The sequence below is a fragment of the Bombus terrestris genome, chromosome 12, assembly GCF_910591885.1.
Source record: "Bombus terrestris chromosome 12, iyBomTerr1.2, whole genome shotgun sequence".
Classification (NCBI taxonomy): Eukaryota; Metazoa; Arthropoda; class Insecta; order Hymenoptera; family Apidae; genus Bombus; species Bombus terrestris.
Window position 1 is genome coordinate 10,798,943 of NC_063280.1, and position 27,513 is coordinate 10,826,455.

At 34.6% G+C, this 27,513-nt stretch overlaps 6 protein-coding genes and 1 long non-coding RNA gene across 9 annotated transcripts; 4 read left to right on the plus strand and 3 right to left on the minus strand.

Annotated features, from left to right (window-relative positions):
* The first annotated feature begins 2,267 nt into the window (after positions 1-2,267).
* Positions 2,268-8,628, plus strand: LOC100648179 (serine-rich adhesin for platelets-like). The gene is made up of 4 exons (XM_048410988.1): positions 2,268-2,597; positions 2,766-3,198; positions 3,299-3,531; positions 3,652-8,628. The coding sequence occupies exons 1-4, from the start codon at positions 2,268-2,270 to the stop codon at positions 7,183-7,185; spliced, it is 4,530 nt and encodes a 1,509-aa protein (XP_048266945.1). The 3' UTR covers positions 7,186-8,628.
* Positions 8,629-8,738: 110 nt separating this feature from the next.
* LOC100651050 (beta-galactosidase) lies at positions 8,739-14,002 on the plus strand. The gene is made up of 10 exons (XM_003399633.3): positions 8,739-9,159; positions 9,888-10,060; positions 10,249-10,399; positions 10,479-10,542; positions 10,623-10,717; positions 11,067-11,294; positions 11,947-12,118; positions 12,480-12,601; positions 12,736-13,143; positions 13,390-14,002. Exons 1-10 carry the CDS (start codon positions 9,088-9,090, stop codon positions 13,843-13,845), a joined length of 1,941 nt encoding a protein of 646 aa, XP_003399681.2. The 5' UTR covers positions 8,739-9,087; the 3' UTR covers positions 13,846-14,002.
* Positions 14,003-14,445: 443 nt separating this feature from the next.
* Positions 14,446-16,083, minus strand: LOC105666365 (gastrula zinc finger protein XlCGF7.1). Its single transcript, XM_020865913.2, has 5 exons — positions 16,077-16,083; positions 15,717-15,884; positions 15,345-15,514; positions 15,007-15,172; positions 14,446-14,687 (listed from the first exon to the last, which is right to left on the minus strand). Exons 1-5 carry the CDS (start codon positions 16,081-16,083, stop codon positions 14,446-14,448), a joined length of 753 nt encoding a protein of 250 aa, XP_020721572.2.
* A 961-nt stretch (positions 16,084-17,044) lies between these two features.
* LOC100650935 (pseudouridylate synthase 7 homolog) lies at positions 17,045-21,066 on the minus strand. Of its 2 annotated transcripts, none has more exons than XM_048411154.1 (6): positions 20,750-21,066; positions 20,178-20,672; positions 19,635-20,108; positions 18,747-19,533; positions 18,513-18,664; positions 17,045-17,350 (listed from the first exon to the last, which is right to left on the minus strand). In XM_048411154.1, exons 1-6 carry the CDS (start codon positions 20,913-20,915, stop codon positions 17,241-17,243), a joined length of 2,184 nt encoding a protein of 727 aa, XP_048267111.1. In that variant the 5' UTR covers positions 20,916-21,066; the 3' UTR covers positions 17,045-17,240. The 2 variants fall into 2 exon arrangements, with proteins under 2 accessions (XP_048267111.1, XP_003399680.2); XM_003399632.4 differs by having other exon boundaries at positions 17,045-18,406; positions 20,750-21,065.
* A 341-nt stretch (positions 21,067-21,407) lies between these two features.
* LOC100650698 (succinate dehydrogenase [ubiquinone] cytochrome b small subunit, mitochondrial) lies at positions 21,408-22,863 on the plus strand. Its single transcript, XM_003399630.4, has 4 exons — positions 21,408-21,627; positions 21,953-22,089; positions 22,174-22,367; positions 22,503-22,863. Exons 1-4 carry the CDS (start codon positions 21,573-21,575, stop codon positions 22,720-22,722), a joined length of 606 nt encoding a protein of 201 aa, XP_003399678.1. The 5' UTR covers positions 21,408-21,572; the 3' UTR covers positions 22,723-22,863.
* A 211-nt stretch (positions 22,864-23,074) lies between these two features.
* Positions 23,075-25,014, minus strand: LOC100650821 (probable pterin-4-alpha-carbinolamine dehydratase). Of its 2 annotated transcripts, XM_012314809.3 has the most exons (4): positions 24,871-25,014; positions 24,254-24,513; positions 23,454-23,573; positions 23,075-23,348 (listed from the first exon to the last, which is right to left on the minus strand). In XM_012314809.3, the coding sequence occupies exons 2-4, from the start codon at positions 24,368-24,370 to the stop codon at positions 23,166-23,168; spliced, it is 420 nt and encodes a 139-aa protein (XP_012170199.1). In that variant the 5' UTR covers positions 24,371-24,513; positions 24,871-25,014; the 3' UTR covers positions 23,075-23,165. The 2 variants fall into 2 exon arrangements, with proteins under 2 accessions (XP_012170199.1, XP_048267112.1); XM_048411155.1 differs by lacking the exon at positions 24,254-24,513 and having other exon boundaries at positions 24,871-24,894.
* Positions 23,864-27,440, plus strand: LOC125386141. Its single transcript, XR_007226025.1, has 2 exons — positions 23,864-23,976; positions 26,949-27,440. It is a non-coding gene; the product is annotated as an uncharacterized LOC125386141 (long non-coding RNA).
* The last annotated feature ends 73 nt before the right edge of the window (positions 27,441-27,513 follow it).

The window sequence follows — 27,513 nt, forward strand, 5'->3', positions numbered from 1 at the left end:
CGTCTTGGCGTTTATTAAAGGGAGCGAGCGACAGAGAAATCTAAGAGAAAAAATGGCAAACGCTAATCTCTTTAAAGTAGTCAGGTAACAGGGGTCTTACCTCGGAACGCAGGAAGCCACTGATACGCCTTATCGATATCAGCTACGCTGGAAAACCAACAATGAGAAGTCTCTGGGGTAATTTCCATAGTTAGTAACTTTGAAAACTAGTACAGAAAAACCGGCGAATGATCTATTATTCTACTGGGCTATCGGTTTCGAGACACCGCAAAATATTCTTCCAAAAATTTTGTCCACAAAATCTGGCCCCTCTCTCGAAATAATGCAATCGTTACAAAAATTCTGTTTATTGCGTTAATTCGTATAACCTGATAGCTCGTAAAACCAGTTTTGGTTGATAAAACGACTCTTGTCATTGGCCCGGAGTTCGTAAAAGATTCTCGAACTCGCACGAAAGTAAACGCGTCTCGTGCTATACCAAGGTATGAACTGTACACGAATGGAGAACGAAAGTGCTGAGACAGAGATATGGGGCACGACTCTACTAGCCTACTTTTACCAGCCTCAATTTCACTAACCTACATCTACAACCCACGACCAACTTGAGAGTTTCGTTTCGTTTCGTTTTCACTTTCGCTGACCGCAACGGTCGTCCTGACCCGACCCAACCGAGATTTCTATTAACCTAGCACACGCTTGCCGAACAGATCTCTCTCTGTCGCACCGAGGAAACTAGAGTGTCCTGGGTCAGGATCACGTTCACTTTCGCCGCTTGCACGCTCTCTACTACGGCCACTTTCGATTTCCGTCACTTTCGACTCTGCTCTCGCAGTTCGTTTTGTTAACACTTTGTCGATGGACTTAAACATTGTTAATTTTAGTTTTGAAAAATTAGCATCATTTTCCTCGAAGTATTCAACAGATCTCGTAGGAAATAACGTTGATTCACGTTGGTCGATGTTCAATTTATTCGGAGTCTCATATCTTGTATTCGTTTCTTGTATTTTGACGGTGAAATTAATTTTGGGAAACAATGCACAGCATAATAGCGATTATACTTTTAGATTTCACAAGTATTGTAATTTAGATAAAAATAAGAGGAGCATCATGTAACCGTGCAACGTTCTCCTCCTTCAACGCCTGTATTATTGCAACCTGTCAATATCTACGAATAAATGTATCGAGCTATAAATAGTCTTCTCACGCGTGTACCTAATAAACGATCACTGATAAGAAACAAACGTAGTCCTTTTAGTTGTAAATCGTATATCTTCAAATTATTACAAAATTAAATATCTCTGAATTAAATTTAATTAAATTTTACAGTTAATAATTTTTCATGGCATCTTCTATCACGGACGATAGCATTTTTTAATCGAGTTTGATTGAAAATAATAAAATTATATACTATATTTATAACACATAGATTCGAGTATGACTGCCACATCATCATGATAAATCGTATTTAATTTACCATTCCAGGAATCGGCGTGGAAGTTACGTATGAACGATTTCGGATACCTTCTTTTTTAACGCGTAACGATTGTTTATGGTACGGCAAAGTATTACATGAGAAATAAGATGAATCATCGTAATAATAGCCATAAATTTTTCGTGATAAGAAAAATTTATCTGGCGTCGACGTATAAAAGGACCTCGAAAAATGTAGCCTATCAGTAAAGAGAGAGTGTCAACGTGTCGTCGAGAATTGTATCTAATAAAAGTTTCAAAAAATGAAAGGTAACGCTGAGAAATCAAATATTACTCGAATGGGTGAAAAAAGTATCCTAAATTAATTAGAAATTTATTTTTATATCTATCAGACTTCGAAATTATTTTTCCATTCAGTAAACAGAGTTAAAAAAAAAATTAGCTTCTTTTGTATAAAAAAAATGATATCGTTCAAAGCATCACTAAAAAATAATGTTTTCTTACGATCGACAGCCATCATCAATATCCTCCTCGTCTCTTCGATCCTTTATGTCTATGGCGCTCCTCTCGACAAATCAGAATGGCTTTCTGCGATCAGAAAGCTCAAAAGAGAACGAAACCTCGAGGAAGAAAATCCACTCGCATGGCTGCACAATTCGAATATAGAAAAGAGTGCGTCGAACTCTGACTATCTGCAATGGCTTCTTCGAAACTCGAAACATCGTGACGTGAAACACAGCAATAAAAAGCATGAAAAACATTCCATTCCCTTAAACCTACTACATACAAAAAACAAGTCTGATTCATCGGACAGATCCGATTCCGAGCAAAGCGAAATGATCTCGTTTAGGAAGAAGGACACCCGACAGAAAAATTCAAACGAGGAAGAATCTGTGGAGAAAAAGTCCGGCAAACTGAGTATTCGTAAAAGGAACTCTGACGAAGAATATTCTCACGAACGAGACTCTCATAAGCGGAAATCTGATGGAAATCGTCGTCGTAAAAAGGATCGTCTTGAAAAAAGTTCTTCCGAATCGTGGAGTTTAACGGATGAAAGCGATTCCTCCGACTCGAGTTCTGCCAGTTCCTCTGATAAATCTAATAAGAAACACCAGAAACACCGTGAATCTAATTCCACAGATAGAAAAAAGAAAGATGATTCGCAGGTAAATGACAGTGATAAAAGTTCAAGTTCCAGTTCTTCGTCAGAGTCTAGCAGCGAATCATCTTCCAGCGAAGAAGATTTCAAGGAATATTTAAAAAAATCATTAAATGAAAAGAAAAACTACAAAGAAATAAAATATGTACTTAAACATTATAAAACGAACGTACAGTACAGGAAACTGTACGAATGGAACAGACGTAGGTATTTGGAATGGAAGAGAAAGATAGACTTGAAGAAGAAAATAATAAAAGCAAAGAAAAACTTAGATACGGATAAATTAATGAGCATTTGTAATATATTAGAAGATAGCGATCAGCATGAAGATCAAATAAGAAAATGTGTAAAAGATTATTTGTCTACGAAAGATGAATTTAATTTTGTAACAGATCTGTCGTTGATTCGTCTCCTATCGTCTGACGAGAATAAAGTTAATAAGTCTGTAGAGATAGAAAATGAAAGTGGTTTTGAAATAAAAGTTTTAATTGAAGATGATTCACAACCTGGTGAAGATTCGAAACAAGCTGAAACTGTGATCAAAACGATTGATAAAGTAATCAATGGCGGTGGAATTTGGAAAGAAATAGAAACTGTCAACGTAACGGGTAACGTTTATATTTATATACGTAATTAATGTATTATTATTATTAATGTATTATCGTTATACGCTCAGTATAATATTAATCATTTTAATTTCGTAAACAGATGATGAACAAGCAGCTGTTGACGGAGACAATGGTTCCGATAAGGAAGAAAAATTACCCGGTAAAAGCAAGACAAACACAGCTGAAGCAACTGGTAAAGGACAAGCAACAAACTCTACTTTTCGACAACATAAAGTTATTTCAGCGGGTGGACAGGAAGTAGTGATAGAATCTGGTTCAAACTCAGGATCAGTTGTAGTTGAAGGAGGAATCAGAATTTCGGGCAACACCGAGGTAATAAGACAAGCAAGCGATAGCTTAGATAATGGTAAATAGACTTTTAGCGATAGCAATAAGCAGGTACATTCACAATACACCATAATAAATACTAAGTAACGATGTTTCTCTTCACAGACAGGAAAGGCAAACGCGAGAAATTCCAAGGATGCTGCGAACGAATCAGGGGACTCAAACGCTCATGAATCTGCAACATCAAAATCCGAAAAGGCAACTTCTCGATCAGCTTCGCAAAGCGAAGCTTCTAGAGAATCAGAAAATCAACGTACAACCGAACCTTCCAGTTCTAAATCAAAAACAGCTATTGATGACGCTCCCTCCAGCAACGATCGTGCTACGATTAGACCAAATAACTCTTTAGGTGAAAGTTCACCATCTAGCGGTGGTGCCAGCGGATCAGAGGATTCGAATATTAACGAATCATCAACTGTGGCATCTCGACAAACAACTTTAAGGGCTCGACAAACAACGTCACGAGGTCAACAGGCAGCTTCTCAATTAGCTTCACAAACTGGAGCATCCAGAACCTCAGAAAATGAGCAGACAACTGAAGCTTCTAGCTCCAAATCTGAAACGGTTGTCAGTGATAATTCATCCAGCAATGATAATAACACGGATAAACCAAACGATGCTTCGGATAAGAGCACAGCACCCGGCAATGATACAAGTGAATCGAGAAAATCAGTTTCACAAACTGGACCGCTGTCTAGAGCATCGAACAACGTTTCAAACGAAAAATCTACCACTAATGCTGGCGAATCGGGAGATTCGAGCGTTAGTCGACCAGCGACATGGGGAGTAACATCGGTATCTCGAACGGAAGATTCTGAAGTAACACGAAGACAACAGGCTATTGAATCGTCGACTGTCAAACCAGTTAACAATGGCAGCGTTACATCCGAAACAGGCAACGGTGTAGATAACGGTGAAACATCCATCGATACCAGCAAACAGGCAGATGCTAGTGCCAGCGAGTCTAGTACATCGAGGAACGAAGAAATACGAACGTCTACGACTCGGAGCGTAGATTCTTCGTCCACGATGACATCATTGCTGGAAATTTCAAGTACCAAATCTGAAACTACTACTACCAATGGCAGTGTCGATGTTTTCAGTAACGTAGATGACGGTGTTAAACCTACTGACAGTGCAGATGCACAAACAGATTCAAATACCAGTGAATCTCCAACATCGAAGGCTAAAGAAACGACATCACCTGCTTCTCAAACAAAAAATTCTGCACAGACAAATGAAGCATCGACTTTGAAGCTGAAAACTACTCCTAGCGATGATAATACTGGTCTATCGAATAATGTAGATATTACAACTGATACAAACGATGTTTCAAATAATAGTAGAAGACCTGGCAGTAATACTGGCAGTAAGGACGATCATGCTACAGCGTCGAACGACGAGCAAACAGCATCATCTTCGCAACCTGAAACTTCTAATGTTACAGATGGACAGCAGGAGATTGAAACGTCAAATCAGGAGTCGGAAACAACTCGTGTAATTACCGATGGCAATGAAACGAGTACAAACAGTCCCAATGGGCAAACGAAACCAAGTGTTAGCGAGTCTTCAACGTCAGATACAGAAGCAGTTTCTGTTTCTCAAGCTGAAGGAAGTTCTAATGCGACGCAAACGATACAGGTGACCGGAACATGGAACTCCGATTCAGAAACGACGAGTAATGCGGAAAATACAAATAATGCAAAGGGTACTTCGAATAATAGCGGAAGATCAACTAGCAGTTCTAATCGACAAACGGATTCAAACGATGATGATGGATCCATCGCAACAGAAAGCGAAGAAACAACAGCTGCTAGTTCTCAAGTCAATGGTTCAACTGTAACAGGAGAAAAACAAGGCAGTGAAACATCAAGTACACAAGCGGAAACCAATCTTAGTAACGACAGTGCCAACGCTATTACCGTTACTGGCAAAAATCCCAATGTTATCACTGTGACTGATGACAGTGCCAATAAAAGTTCGGACGGCGATAATTTAATCGCAAGTATTAGTTGGCAAACAGATTCAAATGCTCAAACAACAAATTCGAACGATAGTAAGACTAGTACGAGAAGCGTGCAGAGAATATCTCCCTCTCAAACTGACAAATCTATCGTAAGTGGAACAGAACGATCGACTGAAACAGCGGATACTCGGACAGCTTCTACCGTCGAATCTTCTAACGCATTAGATGGTTCGAACATTACGATTATTGTTATTAATGGTACAGAGAATGATGGAACATCTGCCAGCGTTGATAGCGAAACAGCAAATTCTAATAGCAGTGAATCAGTAACCGCGAGAGCAGAGAGTGAAACTTCTACCGATTCAGATGGAGGACTTGCCACTGAAGAATCATCTTTAAAGTCAAAAACTACCCAAACTGATAATGAGATTAATACATCGAGCAACATAGGCGAAACAACTGAAACGGAGACAACTCTAAGTAACGAAGAAACCATTTCATCTACCGATGAAAGTAATGGGCAAACAGACTCAACCGTTACCGAATCCACGACTGTAGAAAACGTACGAACATCGGCATCTTCCTCTCAAACTGAAGGTGATTCCAGTGGTCCAGTGGAAACAGAACGGTCGGTTGAAGCATCCGGTGCTCGAACTGAAGCAGTTGCTACTGACGAATCTGCCGGTACATCAAGCGGTTTGAACACTACGATTGTTGTTAACGATGCTACAGATAGCGAAACATCAACCGGTGCTAATAGTGCAACATCAAAGAGCGCCAATAGCGAAACGACGGAGTCCAGCGCTAGCGAATCAACAGGTTCTACTGCTAATGAATCGACAACAGCAGGAGGAGAAATAGATACATCTTCTCCAAGAAGCGAAACTTCTACCGCGGCAGGTACAGAAGTTGCAACTGAAGAATCACCTTCGGTGTCAGAAACAACAATAGCTGATAGTAACGTTAATGCATCGAGCAGTAATCGTGTGGTAACAGGTGAAACAGACGCTGCTGTAAATAACGAAGAAACGTCTACCAACGAAAACGATGTGCAAACAGATTCAAGTGCTACTGAATCCATAACTTTAAAAAGCGCACAAACGACATTGTCTTCCGCCCAAACCGAAGAGTCTAGCGTATCCGAAATAGAACAATCGACTGAAACGCGGAGCGTCCAATCCAAAAGAGTTCCTACTAATAATAGTATCGATAATATGTATAATAATAGTAGTACTAGCAGTGGTATTTCGAAGATTAACGAAAAATCAACGACCAGTCTCGGCGAAATAGATTCAAGTCCCAGCGAAGCTACAACTTTGGAAAACACTCAAACAGAACCATCCATCGTTCAAGCTACCGATGCCGTTACAAAAGTAGCATCAACAACTGAATTGCAAACTCTGCAACTAGAAATCATTCTTACTGATGTCAATGGCACTGTATCGGATTCTTACATAGTTGTACTTGATAAAAACAGTAATAATACAGATAGTATCTTGGATATTATTAACAGATTACCTAACAGTAGCAGCAAGCAAACAAATTCAAAAGTTAATAAATCTGCTACTTTAGGAGATGCGGAAATATATAACACACTCGCTTCAGAAGCAGTCCCATCGGTTCAACCGAATACCAATGTAAAACCGGAATCTCCTATAGTAGGGATAAATTAGAAATGATTAGAAGAGATGTAAAAATACGTACGTCGATACCGACGTGTGGTAAAATTGTATTATTATTCATTAAAAGTTACTTGGGATCTCTCGTCGAATAATTTACTAATTAACAATATCGGTGAATCGATAAAGAAATAGTTACAGGTTACAGACTTGCCTTTTATAATTTCATGATTTTACGTACAATTATCCTCGAACAGGGTAATCAGATAATTTCTAATTTGAAGATTTATTCGTAAAGATTTCATTTGTTTTATTACGAAACTTGTTCCTTGTTTAAGAGAGTTTAACTTGTGGATTATGCGAAACATCTGTTGGTAGATACTAATAATTTATATAAATGCATAAAGAGATCTAAGAGATAAAAGGAATTTACCAACGTTTTTAACTGGCAACTTGTGACTTGCAAAATTTCTCTAATAATACTGGTTGAACTCTGTGCAAAAGATCCCTGATAGAACGACATAAACATTCTTTAAACGTTGATTTCTATTCTTAATAATACAGAATCGTTAAAAGAGTTATCGTTTGAAGGAAAATACTATACCGTTAACTATATTACGATATAATTAACGATCGGAAAGATTATTCAAATTTATTAGGAGTCAGCAATCATTAAGAAAACCTTACGTCATGCATTTCGGTCAAATCTTTCAGATATTCGTTGAAAAATGATGACTTGGTGTAACATATATAAGTAATAAAGATCATAGTTGTAAAGAAAAAAAGCGTATAATGTTTGTCATTTCATCACATGATATAAGAGATAAACGGTGACGCTCTGCTGTTGAACGACTTGATTTATGGAATTTACGATAATAAATACCCAAAATGGTCGTTCCTTTCAACCATTCGCAGCAAAATAATATCTTGAAAAATATTCATTAGAATATTTTACATTTTATCAAGATAAACGATACTACGTACGATGAACGATAAAACGATACCAATATATCAAGATAAACGATACTTTTCTACTTGCTTATTTTTTCCACTACAAAATAGCGGTGTAAAGCTTCGAACAGCCTGTATCGATTCATATAGTTTTATTAAAAAGCCGAATTACAAACGTTCGATAAGTCTGTTAATTGGCGACTATTCGCCAATACGTATACTCGGAAGTGTCGTCGAATTTTTGTAATCTTCTTATCGCAATGCTTAATTACGTATACGAAACGTAGAACAATTTGTTTTAAATAAAATTTTGTACAAAAGGAAGAAATACCGACCGCTACATAGCACTCTTTAGGATAACGGCGATTACTATTTCTATGTGTACGCGTATACATAGTTACATATACGCTCGCTTGTACGATACGAATAATTTTTATACGAATAAACGATATTCCAATTAAGGATCTTTACAAATTTAAATGCTAAATAACGAAAAATGAAATAATACAAAATAATGAAAATTATGATTTTTCCCGATCGAACAGCCGTTCTAAAACACTGTCTCGTTGCCATTGTCGGCCACGTAACGGATCGTTCGCGTGTCCGGTGGCAGCCGATCCGAGCCGCAGTCATCCTGAAGCCACCGCATCGGTCAGTACAGTGTCCGTGACACGTCTTATATCGGCCAGTGATATCTCGACCTGTCCTCGATCGGGTCAGAGTGCGCATTACGCAGCAAAGGCAGTCAATCGCGTCGATAAACTGGAACGTAACGACGAACCTCTGCGTTCGCTCGGTTCCAGTTCGATAATAAACAGCTATTTGCTTTCCGTTATTAACAAGACGAGGATGCGTCCCATAAATATAAATGCGGTTATACACATTATTTCATTGATAAAATCGACTCGACCATATATAATAGTTGGACGAATGTAACTGCTTCCAGACACAGTGTTTTAGGTTTTACATAGATACACAGTCAAAGCTCTAACGTGTTTGGATAAGATGTTGACCGTTTTGCTGACCTTGGCAGTGACTAGTGCTATGGGAGAAGTGGTGAACATCCACGTAAACAATGTAAGTATCGTGAGAAATATTTGTTTCCAAGAATAGTTTAAGATTTAGATGTAAAGCAAAGTATAATTTAAATGGTACCTGTATTTGTTCTACGAATGTTTCTTCTTTTTTTATTTTAACTGTGTATTAAGGAGTTAGAAATTTAAAATCATGTTTCCTGACTATTTCTGTACAGGTATTTTATAGTAGGAGATCGCGATCAATTTTTTGTTTCCTTTTCAATTTTATATTTCTTTTATTTTTTTTCTTTTTTTTTTTGTTATAAGGAAATTACTATTGGTTCGAGCATTGCAATTTTCATAAGAAAATAGCGCTCAAACCGCTAATAATCGAAATCGAGTATTTCTCGACGCCTGATATATGTACCTTTTAATAGTAATCTAATAGCAGGTGTTTTATTACATTCAAGGTATCATATTGAAATATAGTCGCTTAGTCTTTCAAGATTTTTACCAAATGCTTCTGAAATATTAGCGAATCGATCTAGCACGTGAACTCGATTAATGAAATATTCTGCTTTTCATCGGTCGTGCAACGCGTTCGTTCGATCGGACAATTTGTTTGGATTTGGTGGTGTACGTAGTTTACGTGGATGTAGCAACGCGACACACTCTGTAATTGAATAACATGTACAGTGTTTACATCGTTTAAGTTGGTCGACGAAATAATAGAGAAATATGCGTCGATTTTGAGAAGAAATTCTCAGATTCGTAACTTTGCAATTGCAGGATACGCAGTCGAAATTCAGCTTCGAAGTCGATTACGAGAACAACCAATTTCTGCTCGATGGAAAACCCTTCCGATACATATCCGGCAGTTTTCATTACTTCCGAACGCCCAGGCAATATTGGAGAGATCGGTTAAGAAAAATGAGAGCTGCCGGGTTAAACGCTGTTTCAACGTGAGTTATTTTTTCCTCATTATCGGTACACCGTTAATCGAATCGAATTAATTTACTCCTACGTCAAAGTTTATGATTAAAACGTTGTCATCGTTCGAAAATCGCGATATTAGATGCTTTCGCTTCTCGTTCGTATCTTACCGCTTTAATTTCGAAGGCGAACATTCTCCTCGCGATTTTGTCCGCAGATACGTGGAATGGAGTCTTCATCAACCGACTGAAAATGAATGGCATTGGACAGGTGACGCGGATGTAATAGAGTTCATAAACATTGCTCAGGAAGAAGGTTTGTTCGTGCTTTTGAGGCCAGGCCCTTACATCTGCGCGGAAAGAGATTTTGTAGGTATTTCTCGAAAATGTTGTATTTTCTAATTTTCTATTTCATCGTTCATGAAAATAAATAATGTTTTATATTTAGGGTGGACTTCCATACTGGTTACTAGCACGAGTGCCGGACATAAAATTGCGTACAAACGATTCACGTGGGAATTTTTAACGATTTTTAACTGCGGGTTATTTCTAAAATTTATCCCGTAATCGAAGTGTTTCTTTCGCTTTGCAGGATACATGAAATACGTAGAAATATATTTAAACGAAATATTGGACAAAGTTCAGCCCTACCTAAGAGGAAATGGAGGACCTATAATAATGGTTCAGGTACGAAAAAGATACTTTCGTTGCCAGTATTTCACGATAAATAACTATTATTTTAATCGCAATGATACTTCATTCGGAGAAGAACATATCATCAACATATCATCAACGATATCATCGTTCGTTGCTTTTAATTTTTCTAAGAAAGAAAATATACTTTCCTCTAACGTTTTTAAGAAAGATCGGTAACACAACTCCTAGAAAATACTTGCCCGATAATTCTGCGAGAAGCGAAGAGAAGTAGTAAGACTCGGAGAAATAGGTTCGCAAAAATATTTTAACGATCGTCGAACTGCGAATTTTTTAAAAATGAGATCATAGTGCTGATCGTGGGATTTCGATGATGTTTTAGGTGGAAAATGAGTATGGAAGTTACGCGTGCGACAGGGAATACTTAAGTCGGCTTAGAGACATAATGAGACAGAAGATTGGTACGAAGGCGCTTCTGTATTCGACCGATGGAGCAAACGCGAATATGCTACGCTGCGGATTTATACCAGAGGTTTATGCCACCGTCGATTTTGGACCCAACACCAACGTGACGAAAAACTTTGAAATAATGCGCATGTATCAGCCACGAGCAAGTATCTACGAATAATTAAAATCGTAATAATTTGCACAGTAAGACGTATCGATCGTTGAGCGTCGTACAGTTACAATTATCAAACGTGAATTTTTAATTAGTTGCTTCGTATCGAAGTGACAATATCGGTGATACAACACCAAGTATTTTCATTGAATTTCATGCGCATACGTATAAATAAATTTATCTATAATTTTATACAATATTTGTGGACAGGTTTTGCGTTTGTGAAACATTTAATGCTCTCGTTATTTAAATATAACTTTATATGGAAATATGTGTGTATAACGAATGTGCATAACGCAACAGTTGTTAGACACGTGTACAGTGCATATCGACATATGCACATTCTCCTTCAAGGCTACATCGCGTTATAAGTGTTGTATCACGTAAGGTTAAAACCTACGAGTAAGATCAGAGATATTCGTAATATGCCAGTGTTCAAAACGTAGAATACGTGTTTAGATTTACGTATTTGAAATACGTTTTTACGTAAAATCGGTAGAACTTAATTCGAACGAGATACTAATAAGAAACAATTGCTCTACCTTTTCTGTCTATCTTTTTAAGCGACTTGTCGGTCAAATTATAACTCGAATAACTCTTAATAATTTTCGCTTTTTAAATGGTATGTTTCGTTTCTCTTTAGGGTCCCTTAGTAAATTCTGAATTTTATCCCGGATGGTTGACACACTGGCGGGAACCGTTTCAAAGAGTACAAACTGCAACAGTTACGAAAACCTTAGACGAAATGCTATCTTTGGGTGCTTCTGTTAACATATACATGTTCTACGGTGGAACAAATTTTGGTTATACCGCTGGTTGGTACAATTTTTCTAATTTCTACGAAAGATCGAGAACAATTTTTTTTTTTTCTATTTTTTCCTTAAAAGAAAAAACGGCTAGGACACGCGTCAAATCGTAGAAAAATATCAAAAAAGAAATAGAAAAGAAAATTCTCGGCACATGCGTCGCATCTGCGAGTTCCTTTTCCGAGAAGAAAATTTACAGGATATTCGTAGATAGCTTTCTCAACGGGCGGGAAAACTTTATTAATTGATTGATCGAAGAATTTCATTGTATCGTGTTCGATACACAGTACATGACACGATAAGACTACAGCTTCGACAGCTGTATAATATACACGTACATGGATACTAACTCAAGCGCACGATACCACAGGTGCTAACGGTGGTCACAACGCATACAACCCGCAATTGACCTCTTACGATTACGATGCTCCGTTAACCGAAGCTGGTGATCCAACGTCGAAGTACTTCGAGATCAGAAATGTCATATCCAAGGTATTATCCACGATTCTCCGAGAAACTGGACAACGTTCTTGTCTTTTTCTCCAATTTATAATGATAATTGATAAAAATCGCGTAATATACGTTGCTCTTACATCTCGTTAAACAGCATCGTTTTCTTTCTACAGTATTTACCATTGCCAAACGTGCCCCTTCCATCGCCATCTCCAAAAGGAGATTACGGCACGGTTCTTCTATCACCAATTCTAAAATTATTCGAACCTCGTGCCCGACAATTATTTGGAACGATCGTGGTCGAAGCAACGAACCCATTGACGTTCGAAGAATTGGGACTGTCTCATTGGCTGGTACTATACGAGAGCGATCTAACACGTGGCTGTTTGAATCCTGCGATTTTACACGCCAAGGTTCGGGACAGAGCGTTGGTCTACGTAGACGATCAGCTCGTTGGATTTCTAAGCCGTACAGATAATACCTACGATATAAATATAGCGGAGCTTTACGGACAAAGACTGAAGCTACTGGTCGAGAACCAAGGACGATTGAACTATGGAAGTGGACTTCGCGATTATAAGGTCAGCTAGTCAATTTTATTGTTCCTTGACACAATTGCATCGAAGTGGATTAACGCGTGGTAGTCTGATTTTTCTTAGACGTTGCGAAACAAATTTTAAAGCTAGCTTAACCGAACTTCTGCCGATCGAATTCGGTTTCTCTGAACCGTCAACATTTGAACAGCGCATTATTCGAACGAGGATGATCTTACGTAGCTATAAATTCGCGTATTATCTTATTCGTTGAATGTTCCTTCCGTTTACTAGGGTGTTTCAGAGGTAACTGTAAACGGTATTTCCCTTGGCCCTTGGAAAATGACCGGATTCCGTCTGGATAGCGTCCCCTTTATACCTCTCGACGACATCGAATCCACCCTATCCATAAGCAAAACTCTTAACAATGGCCCAGTTATACTTCGAGGAAACTTTTCAATCTCTGGTCAACCGATGGACACTTATCTAAACACTGATGATTGGGGCAAGGGAGTTGCTTTCGTGAACGGGCGCAATTTAGGTCGATATTGGCCGCTGGCTGGTCCTCAAATCACTCTCTACGTTCCTGCATCTTATTTGAGAACAGGTGAAAACGAGTTATTGCTGGTTGAATTGGAATATATACCGATGTCCAAGGAGATGAAGTTGCAAAATCAACCAATTCTTGACTACACAGTTCAATATTCCAATAGCCAGGATAAGTCGAACGATATACGTGTTTTAGTCTAATCGTTGCTCGGAAGACTGACTTTTACGAAGCTTTTAGCCTTCTTCGTTCTTAAAATACCGGTTATCGTGGATCGTGTCCAGGATTATTGCTGCGTAACGATGTTCCGTGGGAAATTGTACGAAAAAATAAATTTTATACCGATACCGAAATTGAAAATTTCTCGATAAGTATATTTCCCTAATTCGTTATTATAGTGTAGATATTTATGCATGCTTTTCATGAAGATAATTAAAAAAGAGAAGCATAGAAAATTGCTCAACTTGCAAAATATTATAACGAGAATTATACTTTGAATATTTTATATAATTTTGCATATCAGGCGCACTTTGCGCATCTTTTGCAGCTTGAAATTTCCCATGAACGCATTCGTTCTAATTCGCAGTCTAATTACAATGATCGTAAAGCCAGCTTATTAAAAGATAAACGTTACGTTGAAGGAGAATCGAAATTAATAACGATAATAATAATAATCGGTGACGATCTAATTTCAGGCATACGTATTATAGATGTGCTCGTTTGATTTATTACACGGATAAAATTTGCTTACAGCCTATATTTATACTATGTGTTCAACGTATCGTACACTTCGATTATTTTAATTACTTGGGATAATGAAAAGGTATCCAAGAAGTCCAAGAATAAATCGCGGAAAGTTGTAAGTGGTTCCTGTTTACTTCTTCAAAAGTAAACGCATTGATCGATATTTCGTTTTCTGCGTTTGAAGAATTAGCGGTGGTATTTCGAATTGGCAGATCGAGATCGTGAGACTGCTCGTGCGATCGTAAATTATTTACCATGGCAAATTGTTTCTTGCATATGTTACAACGATATGGCCTGTTCCCTGAAAAGAAATCAACGATTCAGCTCTTATTTTATTCTATGAAATAGTTCACAGATAGATAGTTTACCATAACGAACTTAATCTTTCGATAAAAGCTCGAAGCATCGATTAAGATACGAAGATACCGAAAGACGAACGATTACAATATATATACTTTCATACAAACTTTTTAAAGCGCGTGAATTTATTTTTATAAATGAGAAATTATTATTTTCGAAAAGAAAAAATTACTCCTTCTCTATGATGTCGTTTACAGATTGTCAAAGATCCATCGGTTGTTAGTTCTTACACGTGGCCATGTCTAATTAATATTAATTACCAGTGTGCACTTGCATGTGATGATGTAGAGCTCCAGGTTTACAAAATCCTCGATTGCAAACCGAACATCGCATCGGCCAGTTACCACTGTGAGAATACCCATGAGCTCTTAAATCACCAGGGGTTGGAAAAGAACGTCCGCATTCGTTGCATTTATGCGGTTTTTCCTGCATATTGCATTTCACTATCAGTATTATACGTTAGACTTTGCGATATCGTTTACAACAAGTAGCAGCAAATTAAACAAAGTACGCTTGTTTGCTTACTTTATTCGCGACACTTTATGCATAGTTGAAAGGATTAAAAGAAGATTAATGAATATTAAAGACTGATAGAAACCTTATAATGTGTCATTCGATGATAATACAAATTTGACGAAGCAGTGAAACGCTTTCCGCACATTGGACATTCGTGTGGCCGTTCTCCAGTGTGTATTCTGACGTGTGTATTCAAGGAGCTGCTTGTACTGAACATTTTTCCACAGACGGCGCAACCATGTGGCTTTTCACCTATTAATGAGCGCAACTTGTCATTTGAAATTTAATTTTATTCCAATAAAAATTGTCTATTTTCTAAATATCTTGATTCTAAATCTACGATCTATGTTACCTATGATAAAATTGTAAGAATACTTGATCCAAATGAAATTAAAGTTCCAATTACTATATTCGAGTTTCTGTAATATAATTAACAATGTAAATTAACACTGACCTGTATGGGTACGTAAATGCCTTTTGAGCAAGGAAGGTCTGTCAAAATTTTTGCCACACGTTTGACAAGGTAAACATCTTTGAAATTTCGAAGAATTTAACAAATTCGTTTTTCTTTCGGGATTGCGACAACTCAAATCTAACGGCGCATCTTGCACTACGCTGCACACTGTTTCATTCAACGATAAAATAACAAAACATTAATCGAACAAAATGAAAAGCAAAACTTATTTTAATTCGCACTTTAAGAGATTTATTTAAAGTCGAAGATGACGCGTTAAAAGTTTCCTCGCGTGGTAGAGAAATTTAAAGTCGTTACTAATCTAAAAATGTTACTTATTTAATTGTATTCGACTCTTACCAGACATTACAAACTTTCTTTAAAATCTTTCTTAAGGGCGACGATATCTGAAAAAAATTCACGTATAACACCAACAATAAAATTTCCCGCACCTCGTCGAAGAATCCTAACATGAAGAAGGGTAAATTCGAATTAGGTGCTCGCTGCTCCAAACATATGCAAGCGATTACAGGTGAGAAAGAGGGTTGCGGTGACGAAGGCGCATGTCGGGAGGGCGGTGTTTCTTCAGGAGGGCGGAGTTTGATACACCTTTTTATTACATACACAGCATCGCGATGATATAAAATACTTTAAAATATCTTCTAGTAAACTTGTTATATAATTATATAATAAATTATAATTTAATTTTGGTACTTTTACAAAAAATGAAGAATATAAGCAATTGACGGCCTTTTGTGACTATAACTTTTTATTATTCAATTGTTTGCTATCAATAAACGATTTGGTAATTTATTTCATGATATCGAAAAATCATGATATCGAAGAATTTTGATATTAAGAATTAAATACTCTACATGTACTTCCATGTTCTGCATTATTTGAGAAGAGAAAATAAAAGCTATCTCTTAAACTTGCTACATAGGAGAAATGCTACAATATAGTTAATAGTTAAATAACATATTGTCATCCCATATTGTGCTTCCTATTATTCTATAGTGCCAACCAGTTCCAAAGATGTTCGAATGACACCGCATTCTCACATAAAGTAAAAGTCATGCAACAAACCACATTTCCTACAATAAGCATGTTTAAAAAATATTCCAAGAAATATTTCCTCACGTTTGAAGCATTTGCTCAATCATAATTAGATTAAAAGACTAGATTAAAATTCTTCCTTTTTGCCATTAAATATTTCCAAAAAAACAATGTATTCCAATCAAACATTTACATTATTGAATCTATAATTACAAGATTAATCAATTGATATTCAAAGCCTTACAATTTATTAATTAAAATACAATAACATATCGCAATCCGATAACACTTTTATTTATTTTTACATTGTGTTTTATTAATTACAATATAACAACTTTAAATTTCTAATAACTTCAATAATTCCGTGTGTTAGTATTTATTATGAAAATATGCTGTATAATGAGATTAAACTAAAATAACGCTTAATTATCCCGATAGAACGATACGTTTTTGAACAGTAACGCTTCGTCACGATATCGGCGATTTTTCACGGTATTCGGCCAGAGCGGAGGTGAGATAATTTGTCGTATGGCATCGGGACGCCGGACGTCCTGCAGCGTCATTCCCTCGTTTGTCACCTGAGAGGATATTAACGCTATAGAAGTCTCCTCGGAATCATTACAAATCGCTTCTTCATCGACCACACGTGACAATACCCCGATTTATATATACTATGTACATCGCAACATTATCGTGAGAGATCGATTTCGAAGGTGCTTCCTCCCTATTTTAAGCTTTAAAGTAGATACTACGCTTTTCAGTTTATAAAATTGAGATACATTTTTAAAAAAATAGACAGATGTTGAATATTTCAAAGTTTATTGTTCTTCATTATGTATGTAGTATCGTGGGCAAAAGGCCTAAGATATCGGCCGAACCGTAAACAAAGTGGCGAGAGCCGCGGCATCGTCAGGTACAGCAATGTGTCGTTGGGTCTTTTTAAGTGGGTAGTTTCGTGGAAAGGGCCTGCGTGATCCTGGCCACGAGCGTTTCGGGACACGTGTTCCGAAGGACGGGAAAAGGCAAAGAGACGCTGAAGGAAGAGGTAGTTGAGAAGCCGGAGAGAACGGATGCAAAAGGTGTGCAGAGAGTTAGTTAAGAAGCCGGAGAGAAAGGATGCAAAAGGTGTGCAGAGAGAGTTAGTTGAGATGACGGAGAGGACGGATGCAAAAGGTGCGCAGAGTGTGAGTTGAGAAGCGAGAGCGAGCGAGTGTAGAAGCCGGAGAGTGTGAATCGGGAAGTCGAAAGCCGCCTATGAGTATAAGACGTACGACAGCATTGCAATCATATCATCTCGTTGCTTCGAATAGCATTTATTAAATCAAAACATCATTACTTGTCCTTTCCTCTAAAACCCATTTATATACTACATGTATATATATATATGTAAAGATGAACTTATATGTCATTATATCGCAGCTTTATATTGCTTCAGATATTTTTTCGCTTCCTATTTTCGCTCTCTGCAAGATATTTCAAAGTGCTTGAATTCTCTACCTCTACGTTACATGCAGCAAAATGAGCAGCTTGTGCTTGTGGTGAAGTATCAGATTTTAAAATTTCGCGCAACGCCATAGTTGCATATGTAGAAGATTTTAAAGACATTTCTATTATTAAAGCTTTGTATTGCCCCTCTGAAAAATTGGAAAATTTCATGCATATTTATTAGCTTTTAATAAAAAATAAAAATATCTTAATGTACGCTGAAAAATTGAAAAATATATCGGTGAAAGATTATACTTGGATCATTTTTTGGAGCTGATTTCATCCTCATTTCATCAATATCGGACATAATAAGATTGCTATGTTTCTCCGAATAATGCATGATGTTCCAAGATAAATTTGAAGGAATTTGCAATATCCTTCTATAAGCACCTCCCAAGCTATATTTTCTGAAATTAAATAGATATAAAACATAAAAAATATTATAAGACAAAAATAATAGATGTCTAAAATTCATTTTTGGTAACTTACTTATTCTTCTGTCTAAGGTCAGCAGTTAATCCATCTTTTGCTAAAAACTCATCAAACCATGGTTTAGCATAAGGTGGGTATGTAACTTTCCAGCCAACTTGAGGCATTAATATATCTGCCAAACTATAATTTGGTAAATCTTCTTCTTCAAGAATTTTTACCATAGGAAGATTATCGCTTGAATCATCGCTTTCAACTTTTTCATTAGTAGTTCCACTTTGCTGTGTATTCTCATCTATTTTAAGACAACATTCTGCAGCACCTGTTACTTCTTCCACCAAAGTATTTGATAATTCTTCAGATGCTTCAGAAGGATTTTCAATCTTTACGTCTACGTCCATTTCGCTTTCAAGTTTACTTATTTTTTTAATAGGTTCTTCATTACCTTCAGTTGCAAGTTCGCTTCCATTATCATAAACAAATTCCCCTTCATTATCATTATGTTTAACATTTTTTTCATATACTAAGTCCCCTACTATAGGATTTCTCCCAAATTCTTTTATCCTTCTTGATACCATATGATTCCATACAAAACTTTGATAGGCGTGAATATACATTAAGCGAGCATTCCTGGGTATCCAATCCAAAGCACCTTGAGGATTATTAATACCAGATATACTAAGACCCTTTAAAAGTGTAGCCTCTATTTTATCACATCTTCTAATCCTGTTACATGCAGCACTTGCATCTTTAGTTTTTTCATATATTTTTCTAGCTTCTATCAAGTCTTCGTCCTGTTCTCCTTCTCTAGGTTTCAAAATTAAATTGATCGCTTCGTTCCATTTACCTATTTTTTGTACAATACAAAATGCATACTCTTATATTAAACAAAGTTTACACGAAATTAGAAAAGTTAAATTATTGTGTAAATTAAATTAAGAGAATTACCTTGAAGTAAAGCTTTGCCTATTTCATAAGTTGGAATAGTAACTACAGTACCAAATCTTTGCAGACCATAATAATTTATAAATCCATGATCTCTCAAAGAAATCATGGCTTTTTCAATTTGCTCATCTGTTCCACTGACGTTCCTTAAAGCAATTCTAAAGGAATTACCATTCAACATGCCTAGTTTCAAAGATTCTCTTTCAAATTTAAAGTTTCCTACATATGTTCCAGGTAAATTTTTTGCTGCTCTTAATATATCTGTGGGTAAAACTTTCCTGGCACTAACCCATTGAGTAGTCCATGCTCTACGATCCTTTGTTCCAGCATAACTGAAATTATTTGGCCTTAAATATAAATTCATGGCTAATTGATTAATAGCACTCATTGTATCTATATTCACTTTGTGTAACAAAAAGTAACAATATTCTCCTTGCTTTTTCCAATTTACCCGTTTATCTCTCGGGAAATTATGACCTGAGGGCAAAATGTATCATATATAAATCAATAATAATACATTTTGAATTGAAAATGGATATAACATACCAGCACTGCTGTTATTTTTAATTGGTACAATCATCATGATCTTTTTATTTCCCTTATCTATAGTTCGGCTAATAACATTCATTGCCTTAGCAACTCTATGAATTGCTTTACGATGATCTTTATCCATGTCTGTTACATCAATTTCCATAGTAGATTCTTCTGATTCTTTTAATTTCTGTAGCTGACTCCAATGTGTATCTGATACCATGTTTTTAAATTTTTGTAAATTTTCTTCTTCAACTGATGGAATGTCTTGATTTGTTAATTTAGCGATTTGTCCATCAAGAGCAATTTCGTTAACGTGAAAATCTGTATATCTTTCTTTAATAACACCAAAAAATCCTTCATTTCCTATAAACTCAGTAATTCCAACATTGCATTCCATTAGCCTGTTTCCAACTTCCAATTTCTTTCTTTTCTCATGTGATTGGAAACTCGACCAATTAATAAAATTACGTTTAGAAGGTTTATTGCCAAAATTATTATTTCGGAATCCTTTAAACAAATTTCAAACGTGAAAGGGTTGGTTTCGTAATAATGATATTTAAAATATGTTTCTTCTGAAAACTTACCACTGTTATATGAGCCGCTGTTTTTCCTGTAATCACCGCTCCATTGATTATTTTTTCTACAATTTTTGTAATGATTTTCAGACATACATTCTTGTGCAGATTCTTGTTTAATATTATGATTCAAGTTATTTCCAGAATCGGTATTTTTAATTACCGTTTCAGACATTGTATTTAATAATTTGTTTGTCGAATTTTCTCAAATTTTATTTTCTCACTTAAAAATTCAACATAACTATATCAGAAACGAATTGTTATTTGCAGGTACAAGATTATAACCTAGTAAATAACGTACTTCGAAGCAGTGTTTCTCAACCAGGAATAATTTTCAGATAATTTCAAGTATCTTGTAATTTTCTGATTAATTAAATATTATAAAAGATATTATTATAAAAAAGAGTATATATATATATATATATATATATATATATATTTACGATAAATATAAACTAATGAAATTGTTTGTATTCAACTGAACTTAATGTATAAATAAAAGTATAAGAGAACGAAATTATTTTTGTAAAACATTTTATTATAATAAAAACATTTCACTTTACAAATTATTTATCATCAACTTACATTATACATAATCAAAATATTCAGATCAAATTAAATGATCGTTACAATCATTCGATAAGTCGAACGAGATAGTCGAGGTGAAAATAGTCGATACAGAAAATTCATCTCTATAATTATGCACACATACTTTTATAGGAGATTAGAATCGTGATATCTAATTGTCATAAAAAATTAAAGAGGTGTTCATAGTTCATCGTTCTCTACAAACAAGTACAGATTTAAAAATCTTGTATTTTACAATAACAAAATGATGTTAAAGAAAATAGTATCTCCCACCATCATTCATAAGGTTAAACAACTAGGTAAGTGGGGTTTGAAACATGAAAAGATATATGAATTGTTTTGATATATATAATTTTGACTATTTTGAATGACATTGACATAACCTTATTGAACAAATTTTTCTATATCTTTAATCATTATGATATTATTTAATATAATGTATTATTATAAACTAAAATACAAAATCTGTATACATATTATAAGATAATTAAATCATTTCTTGTGATTTATGAATATATAAAATTAATATAATTTTTAGTATATTCTAAATATTCGATTAAATATTCAATCTTTATACGGACAATCCAAATTAGAATACAAATCATATCATTTTTATTTTTACAGAATTACTTTCAAAATCTAATCTTTTTGCAAATTCTTGCAAACTGCCTCAATTTGGTAGAACATCTAGTAGTCTTGCCAACGTTAGACAATGTTTAAATTCTGGTACAACTAGCAATAGAACCAATTGCTTAACAAAGGTATTGGTGTTATAACATTTATTTCAAATATTTATGTTATAGGTTCTTTTCTGTGATGTATATTTTATTGTAAATATGTTTCAGTTCCCAGCAACTACCACTTTAGGTACACAAATAAGCCGCAATGCAAGTACATCTACAGGTGATCATGTACGTATGTGGGTCATGGAAAGAATTGTCTCAACAGCACTACCAATTTTGATACCTGCTGCTTTAATAGCAGAAAATCCAATTCTTGATGGTGTAATGTCTGTATTAGTTGTAATGCACTCACACTGGTAATTATTCATCTTAAAAAATTATTATTGATATCACACCACATATGATTTTTTGCATACTGCAGAATATTTTTGTTTCTTTATTTTTATATAGATTTAATGTGTTTTTATTATATTGTAACACATATTATATAGGGGTTTGGAAGCTGTTATTACAGACTATGCACGTCCTAGTGTTGTTGGACCTGTAGTACCAAAAATTCTGCACTTTACATTGCTTATGATCTCAGCAGCTACACTGTGTGGTCTGTTTGTACTCATAAATAATGGTCCTGGGGTTTCAAGAGCTGTGAAAGATGCTTGGGCAATTGGCAAAACACCCCCACAAACCATACCTGCCTCTAATGAAGAATAATTCCTTTATTGTATATTTTGATTAGAATAATTCCCTAATTACTACATATTTTGATTAGATCATGAATATGTTTTAATTTAGATGTTTTAACATTCTCTTTATCATAAATTATTCAGAAATAAATTATTTATCTTTAAACAATTTATTGCATTATTTAAATAATAGTTATAAAATCCATTTTCATTATTCTAGATAATATATAAATTGTGATAGCATAACGAATACAAATTAATTCCACAAATAATTTGAATTAAATAAAATGTATTTATTTATAGAAGTCATAGTATAAAACAAATATGAAACAAATATACCTACAGCATTTATATGTATGTAATATAATTTTTATAACATCAAAAAATTCTAAAACATTATTAACATTATTATCATAGAAACATATCATTCATCCATTGTAATTATTTAAAAATTATCCTACAAATTAATATTTAGTTTTCTCCCACTTTAGCAGCCTTGTCTATGAAAGATGCGAGTTTTACATCCCTCTGTGATAAACCATTCACATCATGAGAAGACAAAGTGATGTTTACTTTGTTGTAAACATTGAACCATTCAGGGTGATGATCCATTTTTTCTGCTTGTAATGCAACTTTTGTCATAAAACCAAATGCCTATCAACATGAATATGTAAAAAATATATAATTTATCTATAACATTAAAAATATAGTATAAAGTGATATATATCATAAAAGATTAATTTTTAAAGTGAAACTCACTTGATTAAAGTTTTTGAATAAGAATTCCTTATAAATAGCATCTCTATTTTGTTGCACAGACCAACCATTAGATAACAATGGTTTTAAATCCTTTTCTCGTTCTTCTTGAGTAAGTTTTCCCTAAAAATAAGATATATTTTTAAAAAATGTATTAAGTTTAATTTAAATTATTATTTAATATATTTGTCAAGTAATAAGATTATTCAAATTTTAATCACAAAATTACATAAACATAATCTTTTAATAAAATTCATTACTATGTAAAACAATTTTAATTAAGCAAAAAGTTTTCCTTGACGATATTAGTAACAGGAATGTCAGATCAATGCTTCAATCGCTCCTTATTTCGCGATAGTATATAATCCGGAAAAATAAATTTTCTGCATAAACATAAAATTTACTTTTTAACTGATTAATAATAATTTTTTTCGTAACTGCTGCCTTTTTAATTATGAAAAAATTACAATTTATATGCAATAAATCTCAACCACTTGTTACGCCCAAAAATGACGATGTCTCATGTGTAAGTATACAAATAATATATGCTTTTACATATTATTCATTTGTTTAAAGCGATAAAAATTTGCAAACAGAATTAAACATCAATTTCGATAATATGAAACAAAAGATCGAAATTTATCATAAAGATTTCAAATTAATGTTCGCGGATTATTTATAAAATTTCCAATTGATACACGCACGTATTCCTGTACGTTAAATATTATTCTTTTCACAAAATATTAACAACAATAATACGTTCTGTAATATATAATTTTATAAATTTATTATAATAATCTTACCATTTTGTTCTTTTTTAAAGCAGGAGCAGATATACTTCTTTGATCGAAAATATGGAATATCTTTCCTCGTAGCATTCCCCCACCATTCATAAATCGCATGCGCGTTAAAGTCGACATAATTTTATACTTTCTTTTTCCTTGATTATGTCGAAAGACTTTATGTATCACAAGTAAATATTTTAATATTACATGATGAGTTGTTCTTAAAGACCTTTTTTATATTATTACGTATGAGGGTTCAATATCATACATATATTGTCCTAAAGCATTAATAAAATTTCCGTGCGTTTATTTCCTTATGTAATACAAGATTTACGATTCAAGATTTATTTTACTCTCGGATTATAAAAAGTTAAGCGCAGTACAATATGTAAAGATTGTTGGAAATGAATCATAAGAATGATTTTAAATTTTAATTTGTTTTAATACATCGTAAACATAACCTTATCGGTAAATTATTATCTTAAAAAAAATATCAAGTACTCTTAACATTACTATTTTAGTTTTATTATTAAATAGTTGTACTGTTATTTATTAAGTAGATTATATTTATGTAAGTATCGCCGTTTCTCTCAAGTCACTATCGGAAACTACATAAATTAATCACTTACACATACCACGATCATATAAACAGGTCTCGACACTCGCTAGGGGAAACTGTATGAAAATTGAGTCGTGTTTAATTGTGTAAAATCAACATGGAAGGATAACAAAATCCGCGTTCTTACGAGACAGACAGAGATGAATAGAGTGTCTCTGTCTTTATTTGAGACATTCATACCATGTCACGCATGCGTAGAACAAGAACCTTTCTGTCTTCCATGTTGACTTTTCACAACTAGTCACAGCTCAATTTTCGGACCGTTTTCCCTAGGATCATGTATATGAGTATCGAGACCGGTTTGTATGATCGTAATATGTACTAGCAGAGAGGAACAGAGAGTATTCACGTTCATAACATTATGTTGACCTTCGAGAAGAAGCGCTGTACCAAGCGGCTAAGTGCTGCATTGATTCAGTTCTATCGTAGACAAGAACCTAGTTCTACGCTAGCATAGACAAAAACCTAGTTCCACACTAGCATAGACAAGATCTTATTTAGTCCCACGTTCTACAGTAGCATCGACTTATTATTTAATTCTACGATTGTATGGAAAAGTTCATGCCTTTCTAACCAAGATATTCAAATATGAGAATAACAAACTCGCACAATAATTGAAATAAGCCGATCCAAGATAAGGCAATTGATCGTTTATTATATTTTTTTAGAGAAGAAAAGGATTTCTCTATTTTAAACGATAATGGATCAATGGAATGATATAATAATTTTAACATATATTCCATACATAATAGTTTTTTAAATTTAACATTAATTTACTTTTAACATTAAATTTACCTTCCTCGCGATAATGTTTTTGTTATAATAAAATCTAAATTTCATTTTGATTGTAATTTCACTAGTTAATGTACAGCGAATAATATCGCTGACGTAATTACGATGTTTAATTATTTTATGATTTGATTATTGGATTTATAAATTGCGTCATTTTATTATAAAGATATTAAATTGTGAGATTTGAGTCCATTTCTTAGTAATTCCTTTTTAATTGCTCCGTTTAGGCCGTCTCTCGTACAAAGACTTTCATTCCATACAAGTGGTTAGCTTCGACGATACTGATTGCGATTATAAACCTTTTACTCGTTCTTCTCGTTGCGTTGCCTCACTTTTACATTCACATTCATAAAACAGGGAACGTTATGTTAAACGCGTTAATCTATTAATTCTCAAACATTATCGGCAAATAATAACCAACGTGATGCATCCGAATGAATTATTAATTCGTACATAACGAAGTGAATATAATTAATTTGAAAGACTAGCGATTACTTTTACAAATTACGTACTTGAGAAGAACTATTGCTTAAATCACGCGTCTCACTGCTATTTCAACGAAGGAAATTGATCATATTTCATGTTTCTCAACTTCTACAAATCATTAGTTAATTCTTGTTCATTGTTTTACCTGACGCAGTTAATCTCCAGATTAAGTGTAATTAACTTGTGATTAGATAATTGATGTTTAGATAATTGAATAAAAAAGCACAAAATTATGTCGTTATTTCAATAGGAAAGTGGTACATAAGCGTATTTTTTATAAATAACGAATAGAAGAACGATAAGAATTTTCTTATCAATTTTCAAACCAAAAACTAGTGGTTTGTTGCCCTTACGCTTGTGTGTAGCGTTGGAAAAAGTACATTAGGTTTTATTCACAGTTTGTTCCAATTAAAAATATCGATGCTCAGACCAGCTGTTTTTTAATCCCTCGATTATTACAGAGATATATCGTTCGAAAGAACGAAATTATACGGAAGAGAAGAAAAGATAATACGGGGAGAATCTTCATTTTTAAAGATGTTCTTTGCCTTTTTAAGATAAAGAACACGAGTCAGACTGTCAGTTGAAGCTCGATCCAATTCACGAAAACGTTCAATTATCACTCGAAACGTCTGCTGTTCGATCAATGAATTTCATTTCACTTATTCGTGTCAGCGTCGAGGCGATCCGTGATCGAGTAACTGGCTACCGTTCAGATTTACTCTCTCCTGTCACGGATATCCAGTCGCTAACTATTCCACCATCGTCTATGCGGCAACGTTGTTAACATCGTATATTTGTGCAATATATTTTCAGATTGGTCCGCATCCTAGAACCAGCTTGCGCACGTTATCCTGTCCACGGATGAAAAATAAGGTTGCGCAGCCCATTCGCTCAGATGCTGCCGCATCTAACGATGCGATGCTACCGTTTCTTTCACCCGCATCGTGCATCCTGATGTTGAGTCACAAGATATTCAGATCGAACTAGGACTGACAATAAAAACTACACTGTAAATTAGGTTTAAGATGTTACTTAATTAACAGATAGAAAGTAACATGTATATATGTATTTGATAAGTCTTTTAATCGTTACGAAAATAACATCACGAATGTCGATGAACACGATAGTTTGTCTATTTCTTTTGAGATATAGCTTATATTTAGACGATCCACCAATGTTAATCTAAATTTAGCAAAAGAATTTGAATTTTTCAATGTGTATTGTATTCGTATATCTCGAACATTGTATGACTATAACTCTTCGACAGAATACCAAATAAGATAGGGAATAAAATGATAGAATGAATGGTGCAATGCATATTATTTTGCTGAATAAATGTTAACGTGTAATAAATATTACTTTACACCGCCGAAGTAAC